At 33.3% G+C, this 24,550-nt stretch overlaps 1 protein-coding gene across 1 annotated transcript; it reads right to left on the bottom strand.

Moving 5' to 3' along the window:
• Window positions 1-9,140: 9,140 nt before the first annotated feature.
• On the bottom strand, window positions 9,141-10,244 carry LOC145674107 (uncharacterized). The gene has a single exon (XM_081743931.1). The coding sequence runs from the start codon at window positions 10,242-10,244 to the stop codon at window positions 9,141-9,143; it is 1,104 nt and encodes a 367-aa protein (XP_081600057.1).
• Between the last annotated feature and the right edge of the window lie 14,306 nt (window positions 10,245-24,550).

The raw sequence follows: 24,550 nt of genomic DNA, 5'->3' as shown, positions 1-24,550 counted from the left end.
TTTTTATTTAAGCCATCATCGACTTTTTCCAGTATGTAAACCTCAGTGTGACCAACTGCCGAAGCAAAAATAACCGGAAAGTGATATTCATGTTTTCCCAGACTAGTTGATTTAATTCATGAGGTTCATATTTCTTAGCCAGCACAAATTTTACATACTATTGCCACCCTTGTGTAAAAATATTCGCTGAACTGACTAATTTCTCAGAAGGCAAGTGTTTCTATGCTATGTTTACTACAACATTCACAAATATATCGAACTCACATGAAAGATCATTGACACAAGCGAGTGATGACGGCATTTTATAGTGACGCCTCCTCTGGGTTTACGTTCTTGCATGGAGGCAAGGGCAGTGGGAACCTTTCGAACTGTATTTCTCCTTCATTATCATTCTTCAAAGGATGTTTCTGATAGTGCAGTGGTTGTTCGTGGAAAGTTCGAGTGTCCGTCCACCCCCTAGTATTACTCATTACTAGAGATGCAAAGAAGCCAACTTTTTAAATATTTTTTTTTTTTTTTTTTACATAAAAAGCCGGCTTTTTGGGGAAAAAGCGGAAATTTTTGCTTTTTTAATTTTCATGATTTTTCTGTCCAGATTGCTTGCTTCCAGTATACTTTATAGTTAAATAAGATATCATGACCTAAATGCCATATTTTTTCTCTGGAATTCATCACTATGATACATGGAGCATATGTTTTATGAATTAAAGTAAGCATAAAAGTAAGTAGTATTTGAGAGGAATTTTAGATGCTACTTAGCTGTATTTTAACTTCTGAGTTTATCGACATTTTTTTCTGTAATTAATTTCATTTGTAGTCATCTGTGTTTCATTTCTTAGACCCTAGTACTCTAGCTTCTAGCACATAAGTTAAACTGTTTTTCAATATATCCGTCAGAGCGTACTTCCACATTTCATTTATATTATGGCTGTGCAATGATTCGGCAATAATCTTTCGGATACAACCTTGAAAAACCATTTTATACTGATAATCATTGGCCGATTTAGAAAAATTTTGGGGAGGGGGTTTTGTTATTAATATTTAGTTTTTCTAAAAATTCTTAATTTTTGTTTGAGGGGAGCTTGAAGCTTATCAGTAAAGGCATAACTAATGTTTCGTTTGTTTTAGAAATTCCGTAATTTCGGGGAACAGGCTTCATTTCGAAAGACACCCTCACCCTAACCCCCTTGGCAAATCGCCACTGCTGGTAGTTAGTAATAACAACGATTTAAAAACAATAAGAGAGGAAATTGGGCAGGACTCAGAGTACACGCACTATCTCTACATTCACAGATGAAATTACGAAAAACTTTTGTCAGAATGGTCAAATGTGGGGTTGAATCCCGGATTTCCCGATAGAAGCGCAAAAGCTAACCTACTTACTCATGTTTGTTGTGCAGTTGTGCTTGAGTTAACTTAAATGTATTCCGTAGGTTTATATATATATATATATATATATATATATATATATATATATATATATATATATATATATATATATATATATATAGGGAGAGTTCCGTAATGATATGTTGAATTCCTCTTGTTATAAATTCAGAAACCTGAAGGACTGCACTAGGAGTTAGCGCTTTACCATAAATACCGGTCCGTTTAATTGGTTTGTTAGGGTGTTTAGCGTCTCTTTTCATCACTGAGGCCTATATAGAGAGGACATCAAGGACTTAAAGTGGGATTCGACCCGCTACTCAGTTTTGAATCTGAGCCATTTAGGTCTCGGTGGGAATTGAACCTGCTACCACGCGCGCCCAAGGCGAGCGCTCTAGCGTGAGACTATGAAAGATCCCTTTCGAAGATGAACGAAATCTGTGACATTTTCAAATTTCTATATAACTTTGTAGGGAACTTGTTTCTATATAACTTTGTATATCATGTAACAGTTTTTTCGTAATTCAGAATAAAAATATTGTCCACAATATACATGAAAGTTAAAACTTAACTGTAAAATTTGAAGAATGTACGGAACCACCCATAGCAAAGCTCTTAATGTGCATCCTTTAAGCATATCATATAAGTGTAAATATTTCTCTGATGTTTAAAATGAAATGAAATGAAATCTTTGAGTTTTACGTCCCACGGTTATGCCGGTTAGGCTAAAGGAGACGGTGATGATGATTAATGAATGAAATGGTGGAATGCAGAAAGTGGGAGGAAACGGGAGGACCCTGAGAAACCCCACGCACACGGTGTTTCTCCACCACAAAGTTCTCTTGGCGGGACCTGGGATCGAACCCGGGACCCCAAGCACCAGAGGTGAACGCTGTACCACTGAGCCACCGCGGCCCCTCTCTGATGTTTAATTTTATTTTGTTTTTAAAAGAGGGTGTGTGATATTTTGAAGTAAACATACTACATACAGTGTTACTAGTTATTGGTGTTTCTTAAATGTACTTACTTTTGTATATAAGAGGTTAGAATATTTTTATTATATACATTGGTTAATCTTTCGGGACTCATAATGTAATTATGTTAAGAGTTAAAGTTGTTTGAAATATCTTCTTGAAATTCATGGTTCATTTCGAGATTTCATATTACCTAAGTATTATTTGCATCAACCACTAATTAAATGAGTTTTATGTTGTAGAGAAGTGAAACAAAATGTGCTTTATCAATATAAAGAAGAATTTTGGGAAAAGCCTTAAATTTTCCGAGTAAAAAATCGAAGTAGAAAAAACAGTTATAATTATTATTATTATTTTAAACGGTTTTTCTCCGAGCCCTTGCATCTCTACTCATTACTTGTATTGAACTAACAGTATGTTTGCTGTCATTCACTGTGTAGTTCTTGCTCTCTGATCACACGTAGAGTAGTAGTGGTTAGGAAATTTGCCCAAATGATAACATAGCTCTAAAACAGTTATAAATATATAATTAAGAAATAGCGTGGTTCGGGACATCGAAGATTGAAGTGGTAGAGCTTTAATTTAGAAAAATGTCTATTAAACAAGTAACAGAAAACGGAATACTCTTATGTAGGTACTTGTATTGATGTAGCCTATTTATTGTAAGTTGATGAATACCTACAAGACGTAAGTATACGTACTGTAGCTTAAATAAAAAGACAGTAAATTAAATGACAAAGTAATAATAATTATCATCATTTGAGGTCAGCAGTCTCTCGATTGGTTTGACGCAGCTTTCCACACTTTCCTATCCTGGGTCAGACATTTTATTTCTTTGTAGCTTATTTTCCCTATGGGTCAATCCATACGAAGTTGTCCAGAGCATGTTGCTTGGCCCTCTCCGAAAATTAGGGTCTAGGTCAAAACCCCCACACTTAAGAAATGTCAAAACGCCCACACGATCGGTCATAACTCCCACACAAATGGACAAATCCTCCAAACGCACGAACGGTCAAAACCCCCACAGCCAAAACCCCCACACTTAAGAAATGTCAAAACGCCCACACGATCGGCCATAACTCCCACACAAATGGACAAATCCTCCAAACGCACGAACGGTCAAAACCCCCACAGCCAAAACCCCCACACTCAAGAAATGTCAAAACGCCCACACGATCGGTCATAACCCCCACACAAATGGACAAATCCCCCAAACGCACGAACGGTCAAAACCCCCACACTCAAGAAATGTCAAAACGCCCACACGATCGGTCAAAACTCCCAGACAAATGGACAAAACTCCCACACATAGCAACGGTCACAATCTCCACATAAATGGACAAAACCCCCACACAAATGGACAAATCCCCCACACTCTGAAAATACCGTGATTGCACGTCTTTGTTGCGGCCCTTTACGACGCCCACTTTACTGTTTCTGTCATTACAAAACGGTGCAAGAAGAATAGTTGCAACATCGGTTTAAGTGGAATAAAAAATGTTATTAAAAAGTACAAGGGCAAGACATACAACCAGGATCATTTCAGAGTGTGGGAGATTTGACCGATTGTGTGGGAGTTTTGTCCATTTGTGTGGGGGTTTTGTCCATTTATGTGGGGATTGTGACCGTTGCTATGTGTGGCTGTTATGTCCATTTGTGTGGCGGTTATGACCGATCGTGTGGGCGTTTTGACATTTCTTGAGTGTGGGGGTTTTGACCGTTCGTGCGTTTGGGGGATTTGTCCATTTGTGTGGGGGTTATGACCGATCGTGTGGGCGTTTTGACATTTCTTGAGTGTGGGGGTTATGGCTGTGGGGGTTATGACCGTTCGTGTGTTTGGGAGATTTGTCCATTTGTGTGGGGGTTATGACCGTTTGTGTGGGCGTTTTGACATTTCTTGAGTGTGGGAGTTGTGGCTGTGGGGGCTTTGACCGGTTCCCGAAAATTATAGAAATTTGAGTGTGACGAACCTTGTATATGACAAGGTCAATAACAATGACAAGTGTTCCTGAATGGCGGCCATCTTTGTTGTCGGTGGAGTGCATTTGCAAGCATGTACGAAAAGTAGAGTTGGTCAGGACGTACGAATCAGACGAACACCAAACAAAAACGAATGTTTAAAGGAGTGACTGAGGTACACGCAGAATATGTACTCTTGCTACTAACGAAATATGCAGGGTTGCAAACCAATACATGAAATCAGTAGAAAAAGTACAGAAAATTACACTTTTAAAGGAGCTATATGTTGGCATAAAGTGGGGGTTCATAAGTTTTGTGCTGAACACTATTGCATGTAAAGAGTCTGTGGAAATATCCACATCTATGATACTACTGGCACTGTAGATTTATGGGGGTCCGAAAGTTGAAGTGTGTGATTTTGATGCCATTTTGGGGCGTAATATTTCAGGAGGACAAAGTGATGAAAATTGGAGCTTAGACCACAAAGTAATTTTGTATATGAATAAACTATAGCAAAAAAAAAAAAAAAAAAGCTGATATTATGTGGAGAAAAAAGTGAGAACATAGTAAAATCGCGAAGAAAGCACGTGCGTGACGATGGTCGTAGCCCGGAAACAATTAAATGTTCGGATATTTTTCATGCTAAATCTTAAAAAAACTACGCATGGTTCAACAGTTAGGCATGTTTTCTTTTGTGTTCAGTTGTGCAAAAGCTTGAGAGTGGCGTTTATCCCGTCTTTCTAGCTCCATGGTCATTGCCACGTCTATATGGGAGATGGGGGTAGCTCGCCCTTGCACACACTACACCCATTACCTAACTGGACCGCGGTATTAAGGCACTCAATTTATCAGCAAAGTGCCATTGAAATCCAATCCCAGTTTTGGAAGTTAATGTGTCCACCATGTTGCTTATATAGGATAGGTAGATGTAACGCATTCTTGTGAACACATTAACTTTTTTTCCCTACTGTTTCCAATACTTTCTCACTTGATACTTTGTTCGTCCTTCTAATTTTCATCATTCTTCTATAGCTTCACATTTCCAAGGCTTCCATTCTCCGTTTTTCTTTTTCCTCCTAGTGCCCACGTCCCACATCGTGTTGCCACGTTTGGCCTAATCCTCGTTTCGCCTAACCAATTATCTGACATTTTTTATGAGATAAATGATAAGATTTGTGTCCGCCATTTTAGGCGAAAAAAGGATCCTCGTTGCACCTAAAATGGCGGACAATAAGAAAAAATCGTGGAAATTCAACTAGAGGGAAATTATATAAGAGAAAATTCCCTAGTATATAAAGAAATAAGAATTGCAAAATATATAGATTAATATTATATTAACTATTTTCGAGGAGTTAGGATTACCAAAACTCTTTTATGTATTTACTAGGACCATGGATATATACAAATCTATATGAGTAGGCGAATAGCAAAACCCGTTAAATTCACATTTTAAAATTTGTGACAAATCGTGAAAAACTGTTTAAACATGTCATAATTGTAAAATAACAATTAGAAACTAGAGAACATTAAAAAGTTAAGAATAATGTGAGAGTTGGTCTGTCGAAAGCTGTATAGTCACACTAGTCTGTGAATTGCGTTATTGAAGAAAATAGTTTAGATTTAACAGGTTTTGCTTATGTAAATGGAAATAATAGCTTTTGCATCTGGACGAGCGGCCATTGCTGTTGAGGCTCAAGATACAAAACCTATCAAAAAGAAAGGGAGTCAGAGTCAGAAATCAGTATTATGACTACTAAAATATTAGGGGGGGGGAATGTATTATCAACTATACATTGCACAAGATTGGCACAAATGAATATGGATACATAAATGCTACATTAATTTTGTTCTAAATTGAAAACAATGGATCCAAATGTGTAAAAAATTGAATTATGTAACCTCCTCTCCATCATCATCTACTAAATGGAAATCCATATCGTCGTCGTCCTCTGGTGTATCACCATTTTCTCGGTTTTCTATTCCTCAAAAACCTCTTTGTAAAACGTGAGCTTTGAGCTGCTTTCAATCGTCAAACCCTTCGTTACTACAACCGGAGTTATACCTATCCATATACATTTCTAAACTGAATGACTATATTTTGGAAGAGGTCGTAACCTTTTATGGACTAATATAGGGTGAATATTAATTTGCCAATTATCCCAATATATGAATTTGAAATATACCAAAACAAAATGTGCAAATGTTGAGTTTGAGCGAAACAGTGGCAGAAAGAGAATCAGAAATGGTAAATAAGTGGCAAAATTTTTTAACATGTTGTACCAGAAGCATGTTATAATTTAGAATGAAAATTGACGCGAGACGTTTTAAGAAAGATGGTCTGCTGAAGCTGAAGAAACCGTTTAGAGAAGAACCTAATCCAACAATCTTCTGTTCAAAGTAAAGAGTTACCCTGAAATACAAAACAAACGACTTTTAACCATCCACTCAGCATGTCTTTTTGGCTACATTTCGTTTTTAGTTTTTCATGTGTCTTCTACGTTTTCTAGACAATTTTGGTGTTGTCTGATAACAAAATCATGAACATCGCTGCTTAGAGTATCGTTTTCTTTCGATTTTGCGTCCATTTGTCAAGTACTTATTAAAGAAAAGCAAATAAGCACAGAAAAGTTTCACGAACAGTTAGGTTAAGACGTATAGTGTCTCCATTTTCAGTCCATGGTGCGTGGTGGCTCAGTAGTAGAGCGTTCACCTCCGGTGCTTGGGGCCCTGGTTCGATCCCAGCTCGCGCCATGTGTACTTTGTGGTGGACAAACACCGTGCTCGTGGGTTTTCTCGGGCTTCTCCCGTTTTCCCCACTTTCTTCATTCCACCATTTCATTCATTTCTCATCATCACCGTCTCCTTTAGCCTGACCGGCATAACCGTGGGACGTAAAACTAAAGATTTCATTTTCTTTTTTTTTTCAATTTTCAGTCCAAAAATAAAAAAATTAATGAAAGCAAGTAGAATATACGTACTTTTATGACCATCTCGCAGTGTTGCCTGCAATGAGAAGAATTACAGTGATTCTTTTTCCCATAAATAGGTAAATTTTCCTGATTTTTTAAGGGATTTTTAGTGGTTTTTTGCAGTGTTGCACCGAGAAGTAACTAGATTTTCGATAATTTTTGTATGTAATGTAATTATTGTTCCCTTTTATGACTTATTTTAAGTACACTTCAATTAGTTTTTTCAATTGAAGTAATGAGATTGCAATTATCATGGATTGATAACACTTGTTAGATGGTGCCGCTGGCGCCATTACTGTCTGACCGTAGTGCGACTTCCCTTTATACTTTCCCCCGCCCGTCCACTTTGTATATTACCGATTGCCCGGCAGCCGCACTGTATTGAACGTTAGCTTTGCACTGCCGCCATTACCGTCGCGAGTTTTTAGCCCCGCCCGCTTTGTATATATGCCGCTCGATAGCTGTGGGCGCTAATGGTATTTTCCTTTTATAGATACCGGCACACTTTGTATATTTATCAAATATTTTAACTTAAGTAAGAAGAGAAAGTTCACTTACCTTTGATATCACCGCCGCTGCTGTTTATTTCCTGTTGGTGATGATTTATTGATTTGACAATTTTCCTTATGACGTAGAAGAATTTGTTGGGCGAACAAACAAATATTGCGATACCGCATTTATAATTTCATGTTTTCGGATATATTTATAACTTTGGTTGATTTTTAATTCAGATTATTATTGAATTTAATAAAATAATAATTATTTGAGTGAATATATAAATTTCAAATTGTAATTTTATGAAGAGTATTAATATTGTGCCTTTATTAATACGCTATTTTTATACATATGAAGCATATGTATTTTTCCTTTATCTTATACAGAATACACATACTTATGTTATTAACATACGTAAATAATCATATATAATAGTATATGAAGCATATGTATTCTTCCTTTATCTTATACAGAATACACATATTTTTTGTATTAAGTGCTTTTCTAATTGTATAGGATGTAGAAATTAAAAGCAGGAATTTAGTTTAAAAAATTTATTGTAAAAATAATGATAAAAAATGTATATAATAATAAAAAATATAAAAAAGTCGTAAATATAATAAAAATGTAAAATGTATAATAAAAAGTAAAAATTGATTGTATATAATAAAAATAAAAAATGATTGTATATAATAAAAATAAAAAGATGTAGATATATATAATAAAAATAAAAATTGTAAAATATATAACAAGTGTTTGAATATAATGATATATATACAATGTTCTATTGATATTTGCATTGTTTGTACTTCATTAACATAAAATAATTTAATATTTGAAATATGGTATTTACGTTATATGAACAAATCTATTTACAATATATAAAAAGCATTTACAATATATAAAATCTATTTACAAAATTTATATATATGAAAAATGTATTTACAAAATTTACTATATGAAAAAATCTATTTACAAAATTTATATATGAAAAAATCTATTTACAAAATTTACTATATGAAAAAACTATTTACAAAATTTATATAATATATGAAAAAAATATTTACAAAATTTATATAATTTATGAAAAATCTATTTACAATATATAATAGGCTATTTACAAAATGAAGATAGGATGCAGCTGAGGTATATTATGTAGGTGATATAATAAGCAGAACTTGCGAGTTATAGAAAGTACCCTTATACAGTAAAGAATCTAATATGATATAACCACGAGGAGCGCAATGTATGATTGCCATATTTATTTCCCTTCATTCATATCATTGATAAATTATATAAAAAATTAATGCAGTGGGAATATTTACAAAATGCACATATACATTCAAACATTCACTCATCACAGAACAAGACTAGAACTTCTATATCCATACGGTATGCTTGTATAATCTGTTTCATCAGTTGGGTTAAGTCTACGTCTTTTGTTATTGACTTGTCGATGTGTTTTTGTCTCTGGTCGTGATACAGTGATAAACCCCCGCTTACGAACTATTCTACCTGGATTGTTTAACTCCTTTTTCTCAATTTTTCCGCGGACTAAATAAAAAAAATGATCAAACGTGATTTTTTTCCGAGTTCTACTATCTAATGTGATTCCCCTAATTTTATAAACATAATCTATTTTTCCCGTCCCAATTTCTTTCATGCGGTAGCTATAATTTTTTGGTCCCAAACCTATAAACATGTCAATTTTCCACCCATTTGGTATTTCGTCAGTTAATTCACCCAAGTAGGAAGCAGTGAGAAGCTTGGGCTTATCATTTCGTTTTTGGGTATACATGATACTGTCCGTGTCACAATATAATACGGCTTCAGGCTCTACAGCTGTCAAGAGATCATAGAGTTTTAGCCTTGCCCAAGATGTAATAAACGATGCAAGTACGACATTCGAAAATTTCCAGGGCCTGTTTTCATTTTCGATGTCTTTATATGTGATAATGAGATGGCGTTCAACAGTGTGTGACACTGTTTGTACCTCATATTGCGCTGACAGTAAGTAGGTCAAAAATGTTTCTGGATCATCAACAATTTTCGATTGCGGAAGATCTGTTCGCTGCCCCCATTTTCCATATAATGAGTTGAGGAATATCTTGGAGATGTACCTCAGTCCCGGGTTCTTCCTGATATTGCTATGATTTAACTGTATGCCCTCGTGGACAAGATACTCCTTAATATATTTTTCCTCGTCTCCTTGAGTGTGGCATGAATCAGGAAAACCAGACGCTTCCTGCTTCATTTGGAGGAAAGAATTCACGTAGTCACGGAATAAACTACGCTCATTACAATCCTCCGAACCTACGAGTTCAAATTCCCCTATTTCTTTAATGCCGAGTATTTTATAGCCACATTGTATAGCCTTATGCAATTCAGGGGTGCAGAATGTGCCAGTAATGGCACGATCACTTTCGCAATGCAAACAATTGTTGATATTTTCCTCCTCCATACATGTACGGCAGAGTCCGAAAAATAATCGGCCTCTCGCAACATATGGCAGGACCGGAAAATACAAATCAGTTGGAGGCAAAACGGTACATTTAACCATACCATGAATACTTCCCACATCTGGGAAGTCCGGCCCCCTATGTATTTTTGGCTTACCTATGTATTACTGGCAACGGCTTACGCGCCATTACCCAGGGGTAGAGACTAGTTACATCCAGATATTGAATACTTTCATCACTGCTACATTCATGTAGAGCTTTAAAACATTCGGTTCGACCACCATTAAATCCTTCCTTGGGGATCAAATGATCAACAATATCCGCGCATTGAGTTTGAATGAACTCTTGTATGGACTTGTCTTTTTCACTTGATTGTCCCAATTACATTCCCACATTTCAACAGCGTTGAGACCGCGTTTACGCAGATAATTAGCCTTAATAGTGGTAGACTCAAATCGTTCTTGCATGGATGTAGATTGATGCGAGGTAGAGACAAGTTGCTTGTGACGCAATTCAGGGTAACAGCTGAGACAACCATGCCAGAAACAACCCAGGAACTCATACACAGTATTACTGTTTGGTTCATAACCATCAACTTTATATTTTCGAAAACTTTTTCCCCACCATTTCCAGTATACTGAATTTCAGTACCTCTTGTTTTCTTTAAATACCGCAACCACTGTAATGCTTTCACACTTTGACGGTCACGGTAATCAAAGCCAAGAAAAGGAATAATTGGGATTAAGTCTTTTGGTAAATACAAGGTACAGTAGACCAACATAGCAAGACTGGCTATGGTTCCTGCAGAAATGAAACATTGGATACCACCAGTTTTCTCTTCAATTAGATCGGAAAATTTGACAACGGCCTCCGTTAGAATTCTCACGTCGTTGCGGCAATAATCTAGCATCGCCTTTTGCAGTTTATACCGCTCCGCACGTTGTTCGTACCAGGCGTACAATTGCTGTCTATTTTCAGGACTTCTGCTATCGGGATCAAAATACTTAATATCAGGGATTGAACCAACATAATTTTGATTAGCCGGAATATTAAACAAATACGGGAAATCTCCCTTCTTTAAATTTTGATTAAGGCCTAAAGTTTTGGTTGTCAGACAGACGGACTCCCATATAAAGATAGGTATCTCTGAAGACAAGCTTATTCCCGATCCGCAACTCGATAATTTTTTGTCTTGTCATTGTAACTGTTGGAGAAAGATGCTGAGATTTAATGAGACTTCTAATTGCGAAGAACATGTCAAATCTTGATCCATTATGCGAAAGCACAATAGTTTTTTCATAAGCACAATGAGCCTTTAGTGTATAACTAATAAACTCATCAATACTCTTAAAAGAAAAGTCGCGATTTCCATTTTCATCCCCACATACAGGACATTAATCATCCAATGATTTACCCTTGCATGCATAACAAACACTCATTGAACATACTAAACAGACAACATGTTCCTGCTCTCCCTCAGTACTTGTATCTAGCAGCATAGTCTCTACATCAAACACAATGTACAAATACTTTTCTACCCTGGTAAGACGCTGGTTCTGAACATAACAAACATGATTCCGTTCCACGTGTGTATTACACGCTTTACATAAACGTTCATCACATTTATGTTCAGATTTCCTACGACGTAAATCAAACATAACATCACAATATTTACACACCTACACATAATCACATATGCTTTTGTCTCCTTTATTTACACTTTTGTGATTATCATAACACTCACTCGATGGAAATAACCTATGACAATCATTACATTCACACTTAATTTCATCATTATCTGCTTCATGATATTTTTCGCAAAATCTACACTTAAGCTCACACTTGTGGTAAATCCCTTTGTTATATCCTTTCAAACATGATTTGCAATAACCTTCGGTTCCCAAAAGTTTGCGCATGCTTTCAATTAGCTGATAATGACCGTTCTCATACAATACGAATATTTGTTTACCACCTTTAATTCCTGGATATATCACATTAAATTCACGCGTTTCAAGGTTCCTTTCATACACAATGATTTGGTACTTAGGTGCAAGGTGTTTTTGTATCTTTTTAGCGTCTTCCAATGTACATCCCTTATTTTTTTCGGCTTCAATTCCCAAATCATTACACAAAATATCAGCTTTTTTAAGTAAGCGTTTTGGATTATTTTTTAACTTATATACCTGTTCATGTTTTTGATCGGCCCTTGTCATCCCCAGAATCACTCTTGGGGAGGCAGTACACATCCTTCTCTATGGGAACTACTTTTTCTTCCAAAAACTCTGTTAACGGAAGATATTTCTGATTAGTCCTGGTTCGATTCTTACCTCTTCCTTTGCGAAGGTTAACATAATGGGCCTTAAAAGTCACATTACCTCCGAATAAATAATCCTCATTGAAATTGAGGGTGTTCTCTATCACGGAGAAGAGGACCTCCGAGTTCAATTCCGATTTACGTCTCTACGAGACACACAGAGGCTTGTTCAGCTTTGAAGCCGAGCTCTCAATTGTTATTCCTACTCGGGCATTTTCATCAACGTCACTTAAAGCTTGATTTATTACAAAATCAAATAATGCCCGGATATAGGATTCAGGGTTTTTTATTTCATTTTCGGTTGTGCACTTAATACTTATTTCCCTCCCGTTAATGCCATAATATGCATAATGACGCTGACTTTTACCGACAATTTTAAATTGTGGCGCACCCATACCAATCATTGCATTAGGTACTACCCCAGAACTTACAGAACTGGTCCTGGTAAGTTCATAGGTTCCCCGGAACTCTCAGAGCTTGGTCCTGCTAAGCTCAGAGGTTTACCTAATAGCTCGCGAGCGATCTCATCAGATAAGCCATCTGTTTTACCAGATGATATCAACTGGTTGAGCTTTTCACAAGCCTGCTTTTTTATTTCACCTACTTGAAAGAACCCTGTCCAATATAGATAAGTAATATCGGCAGCTGATATGAATCCCTCCAAAATTTCATCCTGTCTTCCAACAAAATGTTTTAATAACTCTGTTAACATTTGATAATATTTTTCATTGGGTACACGCACACCCTTAGAGTGATAGCTATCCACCAAACGCTTCCAGGTATAATATACCACTTCGGGGGCAGCATATCCAAATCGGTGAAGGAAATCAATAAGCTCTTCAGCTTCCTTAATTAATTCCATATGTGCCATCTGTAATCAAATATATGTTCAAGTTAAATTCACAGTATTTTTCACTGACCGCACAACGATAATTGTAAATCACAAATTCAGTTTTAAGTTTACCGACAATACAGTTGAAAGTTTATCGGTAATAGCACTAATATTTGCCGTTAACTATAATAATAAATTTTCCCGTAACTTTTCTTTCAGCTCACTGAAGATATACTTCTAAGTTTATTGGTAAATCCGCTCACAGTTTCCGATAACACTAAATAACAAAATCCTGTAATATTTATCTAACTATTTGCAATTGCAGCACAACGTACAAACAGGAACGTCTTCTATAGTAAACCGCCGCGGCTTGCTGCGCTCTATTTATACTTTCGGAAATGTAATCTCGTACCCAAATACACTTAGTTTGAAATATCGTACCCAATCGTGTTCACTTTGTAATCTCGTACCCAAATACTTAGTTTAAAGTCTCGTACCCAGTCGGATTAAATCATTTATCAACAAAAATATTTTCTAAAGTAATTACTAATAATACTGTTTTACAAACATGTAATATTTAAACTATATCAAATTAGGGTGATTTCTTACTACATTCTCGAAGATTTCCGAACATAACCGAATGTTTCCGAATATTTAGTTTGCACTGATAGTATTATTTTCATATTTAAAATGAACATATTTCATGTGAACATTCCAAAGAATAAAAAAACAATGAATAGTAAACATCAATATTTAAATAATATAGCAACAAACAAGAAAAATACAAAAAAAGGATAGAAAAAAACGGTTTAGATCAGTTTCTGAGCCACAACATCAGAACTTTATTAGACGAACAATATATCAAAGATTAAAAGAATATATTGAATTAATCCACATAGGTTAGCAAAACCATATTTAATTAAGCCAATTATTCAACAAACGATAGCATAGAAATAGCAGCTTTCAAAGATACTTAGTTAATACAGTTTTATTCAACAAAGAATAGCAAAAGATAGCATTAGGATAGTTAATAGTTACAAATTGAAGCTAAAGGCAAAATAGGAACGAAGAAAGTATAACAGAGCAACAAAGAAATTAATAGAATAGCAATAGTATAGAAAAATAGCGGAGAATAAACGAACTTGAATCCAAATAAGAAAAAAGAAGAATGGTTAGGAAAAAACAGTTAATTGAAACAAATTATTTAGCAGTTCACAACTTTTAACAAGTTTCGAAACATTTAACAACGAGCTTACATTAATTCGAAACAAATAATTAACACGGAACTTCTAATGAAGTGATTGAACAAAAAAGCAAATGAACCAGTAAAATAAAATAGCACGAAAAAACAAATAACCAGAAATTGTGTAGCAAACGAAATATTTATTGGATCCCAACGAAGTTGGTCAGAGTTTATTTTAGTACAATCACATATTGTTAGAAAATGTTACACATGTGAACGAATAAAATAATCACAATCATAGATTGTTCAGAGTTTCAGTTCATAGGAAGCGTAGGAATTAAAAATGTAAAGTAGCATAAAATGTATAAGTAAACAAAAGTAGTACACACATTAAATATTTTTGTGATAATGTAGTTTTTTATAATACAATTTTTAAATTCTGTTTTAATGTATTTTGTAACGCATGATTTATTTATTACTAAAATATTATTTACTTGTAATGTTAGTTTTCATTAAGTAACTGTTAATAATATTTGTATCTTCTACTTCAATAGCCATTTATATTCTAACTGATACAATTCAGAATGTCTTGTATTAGTAAATCTTTTCATATTTCTAATTTAGTTTTGGAGATACTTTAAAATTGTTATATGTATAAGAATGTATTTACATTATACAAAATTAAAAAATACAAGTTTAAAAACGAAGATGTAACTTTCAAAATTAAAAATTCAATTTACGAAAATGAAAATACAATTTTCAAAATTAAAAATACAAGTTTAAAAAAACAAAGATGCAATTTTAAAATTAAAAATGCAATTTGTGAACAAAAGTGTAACTTTGAAAAATAAAAAAAAATGTTTCGAAAAATTTTTTCTGCACACGATCATGAAAGTCTGTTAATTGTAATATTCAATTCTTCATAATTATGTTATTTTTTGTGTAATTAATCTTCTTATATACTCTATATATATTTTATTTTTCATTAGATTAAATATTGTTTTTATTAATTCATTTATGTAAGTAACAAAATATTTTATTTCTGTTTATTAACGAGTTTTAAAGTTTAACAAAAATGTATATGAACACTTACCGCCGCTGGGAAGACAGGAAATCCTTATCTAAATGTTCTTAGACGGCGAATAAAAACGAGTGTGGTAAATTCACAGTTGAGGATGAAACACTTGAATGCTGTAATATTAAAGAAAGACAATATTACTTTATATGAAATTATATTTCAGTATAAAAAATTGAAAATATGTATTACTAAACTGTAGAAATTAATTTGTAAAAATTTAACTGTTGCATGCTACAAAAAATTTTAACAGAAACAAAACTGCATGCTGAAAATACTTACATGTATATTGTGAACAAAAAATAAATTCAAAGAAAAAATGTATGCAAGAAAAATTTGTTAACAAAAAACAGTTGTTAACTAAAATATTACGCAAAACAAATGCAGGTTCTCAAAAAATAAGTGATGCAAAACAAATTTTTTCAAGGTAATCTGCATACTACAAACTGTTACAAAATAATGCACGCTTTCAAAGAAATAACTGATGCAAAATAATTATTTCAAAAGTAATCTGCATGCTACAAACTTCGTTACAAAAAATAATGCAAGTGAAAAAATTTCTTAAGTACAAACTATTATGTAAGTTGCCAATGATACTTACTTTACTTCTGTAAACTTTGATACTTTGGAATTCTGAATTCCGTTGCAACTTCTACTCCAATTAGTTGCCTCCAATTAGTTGCCCTGAAACAAAGAAACATTACTAAGTAATACTTGTAATTTATTTTCCTGATCATTTTTTTATGATTCGCTTCCAAAGGAAGCTCTGCTTATGTATTGGATCGTTTCTTATTTTTTCCTAATAAATTAGTCGAGCATTTTGTGTGAGCATACTAATTATTTAACCTCGTCTAATAATTTACTCGAACATTTCATGTGAGCATAGTAAAGATGTTCCGAAAATTAAGATTGCGTAGAACAACTATGCTGTGAATATTAGAATATTTAATCAAACTAACTCAACATAACCTAAGCTAACCTTTCTTATATGTTTGACTATTTCTATTGATCTTTCAATGTTCCTTTTTTATATGTTTGACTATTTCTACTTGGTCTTTCTATGTTCCTTATTTATTTATTTAACCTCTCGTATTATTAACAAATTCGTTTTCTACGAAAACTGCGCTTATTTATCGGATCGTTTCTTATAGAAACTCATAAAGAGAAACTACGTTTCGAACTTGTAAATAACTCGTTTCTATTTTACTATTTCGTATTATTTCCAATAATATTCTTGCAGCAACATAATTGCTCTATTTAAGTAATTTATTACAAAGGAATAAAAAATACCTTTGGTAGCAGAAAATATCTTGCTCCTTTGGTACTTTTTGGTTGCTGCTTCTATATACTTTTAGTACTACACCACTAATAATGGTATTGCCAGAAAAGGATTACCTAAAATATAACATAACATGTGTTAGAAAATATGCTGTAGTATATAGTATAAAACCTTATACCTAACTATATATCTATATTTACATTAGAGATATATCTATATCTATAAGTATATCTATATCTATAAGTATATCTATATCTATCTATAACTATATCTATATCTATATCTATCTATAACTATATATATCAATATTTACAATACAGATATATCTGTATCTATATCTATCGTATATGTTAGGATACTATATGGTATGCCTAATATAAGATAGAAGAACATGATATTGAGTGTATCTAAAGTTATATATATTTCTGAAATATGTACAAATCATTTGGTTCTGTTTAAAATGAAGTAGTTTTTCATAATACTTGTGATACTTTCAAATATCAGTACTATAAGATACTAAGAAAAAATCAAGAGGTCGATTTTGTTCGAGAAAAGGTATACAGGAGATGTTAATGGAGTTTTGATAAGTTACGAGTATTGTAATGAAAAACCTAAAGGAAACATTTATTTAAAAAATCGTCTACGAATACAGTACAAAAAACAATACAAAGAAAAAACAAAGGCAGGCATAAGAATAAAACATCATAGAAAAAACACGCATAAAGACAAATGACAAAACTTAACAAATTTGGATTATACACAAACAGAAAGCTTCTGCTATATACAGAAAGATAAAAGACATATGATAGCTAATGTCAGATAGCTTGGGTTAGGTTAAAGAAGATATAATAGAATAACAGACAAACATCTTGAAAAATATCAGTAGTAGTGATAATAATAGCAAATAGCAGCAGAAGCCAAGCAAAAAAAACTAAACACAATAGAATAGTACTCAAGCAAGTTAAGAAATTTTACTAGTAGTGCTAGTACCAAATAGCAGAAAAACCATGCAAGGAAAATACTAAACAAAATGGAATAGCAGACAATCATCTTGAGAAATATCACTAGTAGTGCTAATAATATCAAATAACAGCAAAAGCCAAACAATAAGTATACTAAACACAATAGAATAGAAATCAAGCAAATTAAGAAATATCCCTAGTAGTGCTAATAATAGCAAATAGCAGCAAAAGCCAAGCAAAAAAGGAAGCTTAACAAAATAGAATAGCAAGCAAACATTTTAAGAAATATATAATGCTAGCACAATAAGGAACACATATACCAGTCTTAAAATGAAAAGAGATCTACAAAGAGGCGAACAATTGGAAATTCTAAGAGGGATCTAATAATAGAATTGGTAACAGACATATAATAACAAACAGGGAGGCAAAAAAACTTTTCAAATAGCTTAAGCTTAGTTTAGGATAGGAACATTAAGTTGAGTATGCATTTGTTAAAAGCAGCACACTGATTTAGCATTAAGAACTAGCGAACTAATTAGTTAGCAAGTAAAAGCAGAACATGAGCTTAAGTCAATTAGTTTAGAAAACATTTAATGTTTAGCTGTTGTTCTGTATGGCTGCAAAACACTGTCACTTACTCTGAGGGAAGAACATAAACTAAAAGTATTTGAAAACAAGATCCTAAAACGAATATTCGGTCCTAAGAGGAACGGAAATGGAAAATGGCGGAAACTTCATAACGAGGAACTACATAATTTATATGGTTTACCCAACATTGTTAGGATCGTTAAGTCTAGGAGCCTTAGGTGGGCAAATCATGTAGCTAGAATGGAAGAAAGTAGAAACGCTTTCAAAGTCTTAACTGGAAAAAACAATCGGAAAACAACCATTAGAAAAACCTAGGCGCAAATGGAAGGAGAATATTAAGATGGATCTCGCAGAGATTGGAATACAAAGTAAAAATTGATGCAGTTAGCTAAGAATAAAAGTCAGTGGAGAGCTTCTGTGAACACGGCATTGAAACTCCGGGTTCCATAGACCATAAAGTTAGTTAATTAGTTAAAGCTTAGCTGCGGACAAGATCTTAAAAGTATAAATTAATTCAAAACAAATTATTCAAATCATGAACATAATATCGTATTGGCGTTTATTAAGTATTGTAGGTCATTGGCAGTTGACGACTGAGTCAAAGCAGAAATACAATAAATTAAATTTAGTTCACATTAGAAAGTACAATAACAGCAGGAATAAAAGTAGCGGCAGCAAAGTAAAAGAGGAAATCATGTAGTACAACAAACAGAAAGAAAATATTTAGCGATTCATACCATGGAGTCAATGAAGGACAGATATATTACATAACAAGTAAAGGTGGGTGGGTTAATCAAACAGTAGCAAGAATATGTTAGCTAAAGCATAGTAGGGAAGACCAAAGAAAGCGGATCAGGATATAATTTATGTAAAATTTAATTGGAAGGCCATCAAAATTAGGGTAACACAATAAATTGGAATAGCTTAGGTTAGGACAGGTTACATAAAAAGTCGTCAGACTCAAGCAAGAGAAGATACTAATCTGTAAGAGATGGCTTGTTAAAGGAACTTTACTTAATTTACCTACTTCATCATAGTATTCTATAGAAAGAGATAGACATACATGAGAAAAAGAGAAATATTCAATAGAGATAAACCAACGAAATAAACGGGCAATTTAGAAGCTGATCAACGATGGAGTAAAATAGAAATAAATAAATAGGTACAAATAGAACGAAAGGTGAAATAGAAATCTAATAGCATTCCACATAAAACAAAATAGGTAAAAATAGAGAAAAACACAAAGAAAAGAAACTTTGGTTAGAAAAAGGGCATACAGGCAAAGAAAGAAAAAAAGAGGCATACATGCAAAAGTTTACATGGTAATAGAAGAAAGAAGGTTAGATTACAAGCGGAACAAAAGAAATAACCACAAAGCAACAAGTAGTAGCTGATACTCGATAGTTCACATGCAACCAATAGTAGTAGTAGTAAAAGTAGTAGTAGTAGTAGTAGTAGTAGTGATAGTACTAGCAGTAGTATTGGTAGTAATAGTAGTAGCAGCGGTAGTACTGATAGAGTATTAGTAGCAGTAATAGTAGTAGTAGTAGTGGTAGTAGTAGAATACTAATAGCAGTAGTGGCTAACAGTGGTAATACTAGTAGTCGATAGTAGTAGTAGCGGTAGCGGTAGTACTAATAGTAGTAGTAGTAGTTATAGTAATAGTAGTAGTGGGAGTAGCAATTGTAGTAGTACTAGTAATAGTGGTAGTAGTAGTAGTAGTAGGAATGGTAGTTCTGATAAAATACTAGTAGCAGTAGTGATGGTGACATTGGTAATACTAGTAGTCGGTAGTAGTAGTAGCGGTAGCAGTAGTAGTAATAGTAGTAGTAGTAGTAGTGGTAGTAATAGTAGTAGTGGGAGTAGCAATAGTAGTAGTAATAATAGGCGTTCATACAGCTTCAACGATCATGTGTTTTACATGTATAAAGTACCTGTAATTCAAAACTTAGTTACTTAAGAACCCAAGGTAAATACATATGTAGCGGACTCAACTAATACAGATTTACTTTAAATTAGATACTTTCTGTTACATATACAATAAGTTTCCATATATGTAGACTCTCATTGGGTAAGCATTTATCTAATGTAGGGTTCCAGGGTAAGCATTCTACAATGCATTAAATTAGTGACTATTTATAAGAAAAAAGGGATGTCTAAATTTAATAATTATTATTGGTAAGCTTGAAAATGAGTCTTGACAATGTATCACTCTAATATAAACAGCTGTATTTTCTGACAATATCAATAACTTGGTCCTAATACTGTTCTCAATAAAATCTGCAAATATAAGTTGGACAACTAAATGAAACAGTTTTTTCTTAGTTTCACATGTGTCAGTATCTTGAAAAATAGTATTCACATTGAACTGAAACAAGTGTTTCTGCTTCTATTATTTATATTGACTATTAATAAGGTCTCCCTATACTTTCACGAATATTAACAGCGTGCAGTTCTTCCTCCTCTGATTATATTGAAATCTTCTAATTAAATGTGTATCCTACTTATAGTTAAAATTTCGTCCATTTAACTCGAATGCATGCCATATTTAATAGTAAAATTGTCTGGCCAGTGCTAGAAATTCTTGGTTCAACAAATCCTGTAGCGTTCTCATGACAAAAACAAGTGTTTTGTATAAATTGTGGTAAACAAACAGCGTAATCGTGGCTTTTCTCGGAGTTTCCTTCCACTTTTTATATACTTTTTTCAACAGCTTTCTTTGTAAAGTAAAACAATATAAAAGATTCATTTGTCATGGTCACCGTAAAGTGAAAGATACTGATTCTTTACCAAGTTCATACAAAATTCGCTCTGTTCCAATCTTAGGGGTGCTAGAGCGTTCATGTTTGAGAGTTCCATGTCCGGTCAAGTATTTTCATAACAGTTTAAATCTTACATAAATTGTGGTGGGACCCCACGCCTTTGGCTTACATTTGAAAAAGATTGTTGAGTATTTTACGAAAGTCATAATTGTGGGACGCTAAACTAAAATATGTCATCTCAATATAATAGTAAATTTCAAAGAATAAGTTGAGATACGATATTATCAGACTCAATCTGTTATCCCTGGTTGTATGCAGCCCAGCGTTACGTAAGTGCTTATTTAGTCTACATAACATTTCAGGCACTTTTCTATTAAATATATTCGGTACCGTTCGCTAAACTATATGTATTTCTTCCCTATATAGTTAAACCCGGTGTACGCTAAGCATTTTAAATGTCAAAATATACAAGTCTCGGCATGCTTTCCTCTCCTCAAATAAGTAATTATCCAAGGAAGCCTAGAAATCTAAAATCTCGATTCCAATTCTATATGTATTTCTAAGTATTGTCCTGAACATCCCACTAATCAACCTTACAAGTATTGAGGAGTGCTATAACATTTTTCGCCGGCGTCAAATATTTTAAGGAAGCTAAAGACTCTAGTCGATAATTAAGAAATTTCATTTATTTTTTTTTGTTCATCTAATCGATTTCTCATGTGTATTATCAAACGGAAATAGATATAAAACAAATCGGGTACGCTAATATTCAAATATTACTGTAAACAAGGCTGCGAAAAACACAATTTATGTATACCGTTCAACTTATTTTACACAAATACGGAACTAATAGCTAATTTGATAAGTCTGATATAAAATTACGTTTCCAATAATATTGAAACTCAATCGGGTACAAATCAAATTTAGTTTCAGGGAATACTAGTTTCAATAAAGTCAAATAGTACGCTAACAAACAAACCAAATTCAAGAATACATTACAAAGCTTACTATCTAAAATATATGTACTATAATTCGTTGTAAGTATATATATATATATATATATATATATATATATATATATATATATATATATATATATATCTAAAATCGTGTCTACGGATCCTGTAATCATCACTATTTCTTAATAAAATGTAATCTACAAACTAAACTACAATGTAATTAGTCTAAATATCCATTCAGTACAACTCCTCCTTTTATATAGTCTTAGTATTAATCAATTTGTCCTCATACCAAAATATTTCCTATATTTCTTTAATTGTGGGGAATCAGTGATAGAGTGCTTACTTCGAAGGCAAGTTAGGGCATCGTAACAATGTCTGCTGCATATCCTTAGATTTTTTCGGGTTTCTATTTTAAAGGAGCAAAATCACCACCGTTTCCCTCATAACTTAGCAACTATATTTGCAAAAAAGTCGAAATAATTTCCCAGATCATTATATCTGCAAGTTTTTCCCGGAGTGACTTAAAACAATATGATACAGTAAACAAAGTTAGAGGATTCTTTAAATTTGTTCTACCAAACTCCAAAACTTTAAAAACCGTGTGTGCCGCCCGTTTTTAAAATTTATAACAGCCTTTAGAATCTCAAACCAAACAAAGCGGCGCTACTAATTCAATAATATATGTCTCATTTAATTACAGCGTTGGAGGTTCATGTCTCAAATAGCCATAACTTTGAAACATATGTCTCAGAGACTGGAGGTCGCCGCATTTTAAAGAAAACTAAGTTCATACACTCTATCCATTTTCCTTAAGTGTCAATATTAACTGTATTACGCTATTTCAACAGTCATAAATCTATTATCTTTGTTTCACACTAAATTGTCTATGACATCCAATAAATTAAAACTGCTATTTCGCTCTACGCAATTTCTACTTTCATTTAAGCTGCTCCCCATAAAATTTAATTTTACATGCATCCAAAAGAGATAACATCTATAAAGTATTAAGCTTCCTCGGGGTAGCATATACGACTTTAGCACGGTGGAGGTCCCCCATGTTACTTCATGTGGTTCACGAATATAATAAAATATAGGTCCATGTCTCCTATAGCCTAGCTGTTAAAAGTAATAACAAAACTTAATCCTTACTAAGCAGTTAACGTACACGCCTTAGTTGTTGGAGACCCACCAATGGGCAAACAACGCTAAGCTATGCCTCATATAGCTACAGTGCTGAATGTACTCTATGCATTATCTTGGACTTTAAACGTAATTTTACTCGATAACCGTAAAATTGAAAGAGTACTTTTTCGGTGAGTCATATTCCAAAAAAGATCTAAGTGGGAAAATAAAACTCAATTAGGTATTTTCAATTACAAGGCTAATATAATAAATAACAGTACGGTCAATAAGCGTAGACTCCTCTCATTATGCAGCGTGAAGCATCTAAGAAAAAATTAAAACTAGTAAACTTCAATCTAAAACCTCAACGGTATTTATTATACATAACACAACTAAAAGTCAATCCATAACATTCTATATGTTAATGCAAATTATTCTGCAATTTCATTTCATGACTTGTCCCTAACTAGACACTCTTTATTTTTTACTGCTACCATTAAAATAACTCCTTGGTTACTCATAAAATTTTAGAATTCAAACCCTTTAAACTTAATTATTCTGTCACGCAGCAATACCTGTAACACGGGCAATGCTCCATTTCATATAAAGTCAATACTTTATACAAAGTTATAATAAAAATACTATCGGTATGTGAGATCAACAATAAAAAGTTTAGTAACAGATGACTATAAGGGAAAATCATAAATGTAATTCAATAGAGCTGGCATCACAATTTAATGGTCATATTACAAAATAAGGTAAACAAAACGTAATGTTGATAAGGGGCGCTGAAAACAACCAAATAAGTCAATGTTCTTGCAGTTAATCCTTTTTTCGCAAAACGAAGGATTTTCTTTATATATATAATCTCAAATTGATTCCTAGTTAGAAAACCTTAAACTCCAACGTGATAAAATACACATTTCACACTACTAAACTCCAATAAAATCACTTCAACAGTTTCCTACAACTTTAATTCTAATTCTGTACTGCATAATAATGAGATACAAAAAATCTCCAAAACGGAAAACAAAGTTTGAAATCAAACTCAAGATGCGCAAAATTCCAACTCAATAATAATAATAATAATAATAATAATAATAATAATAATAATAATAATAATAATAATAATAACAACAATAGAGCTTCTTTCTTGCTAAGCTTTTAGCGCACGCGCCTTCGGCAATTAATTCTTTTATTCCTACGAAGCAGTATTCAACTCCGCTTTC

This window comes from Thermobia domestica, chromosome 17 (assembly GCF_964235325.1).
Source record: "Thermobia domestica chromosome 17, izTheDome1.hap1.1, whole genome shotgun sequence".
Classification (NCBI taxonomy): domain Eukaryota; kingdom Metazoa; phylum Arthropoda; class Insecta; order Zygentoma; family Lepismatidae; genus Thermobia; species Thermobia domestica.
This window is presented reverse-complemented; position numbering and strand designations above follow the sequence as displayed.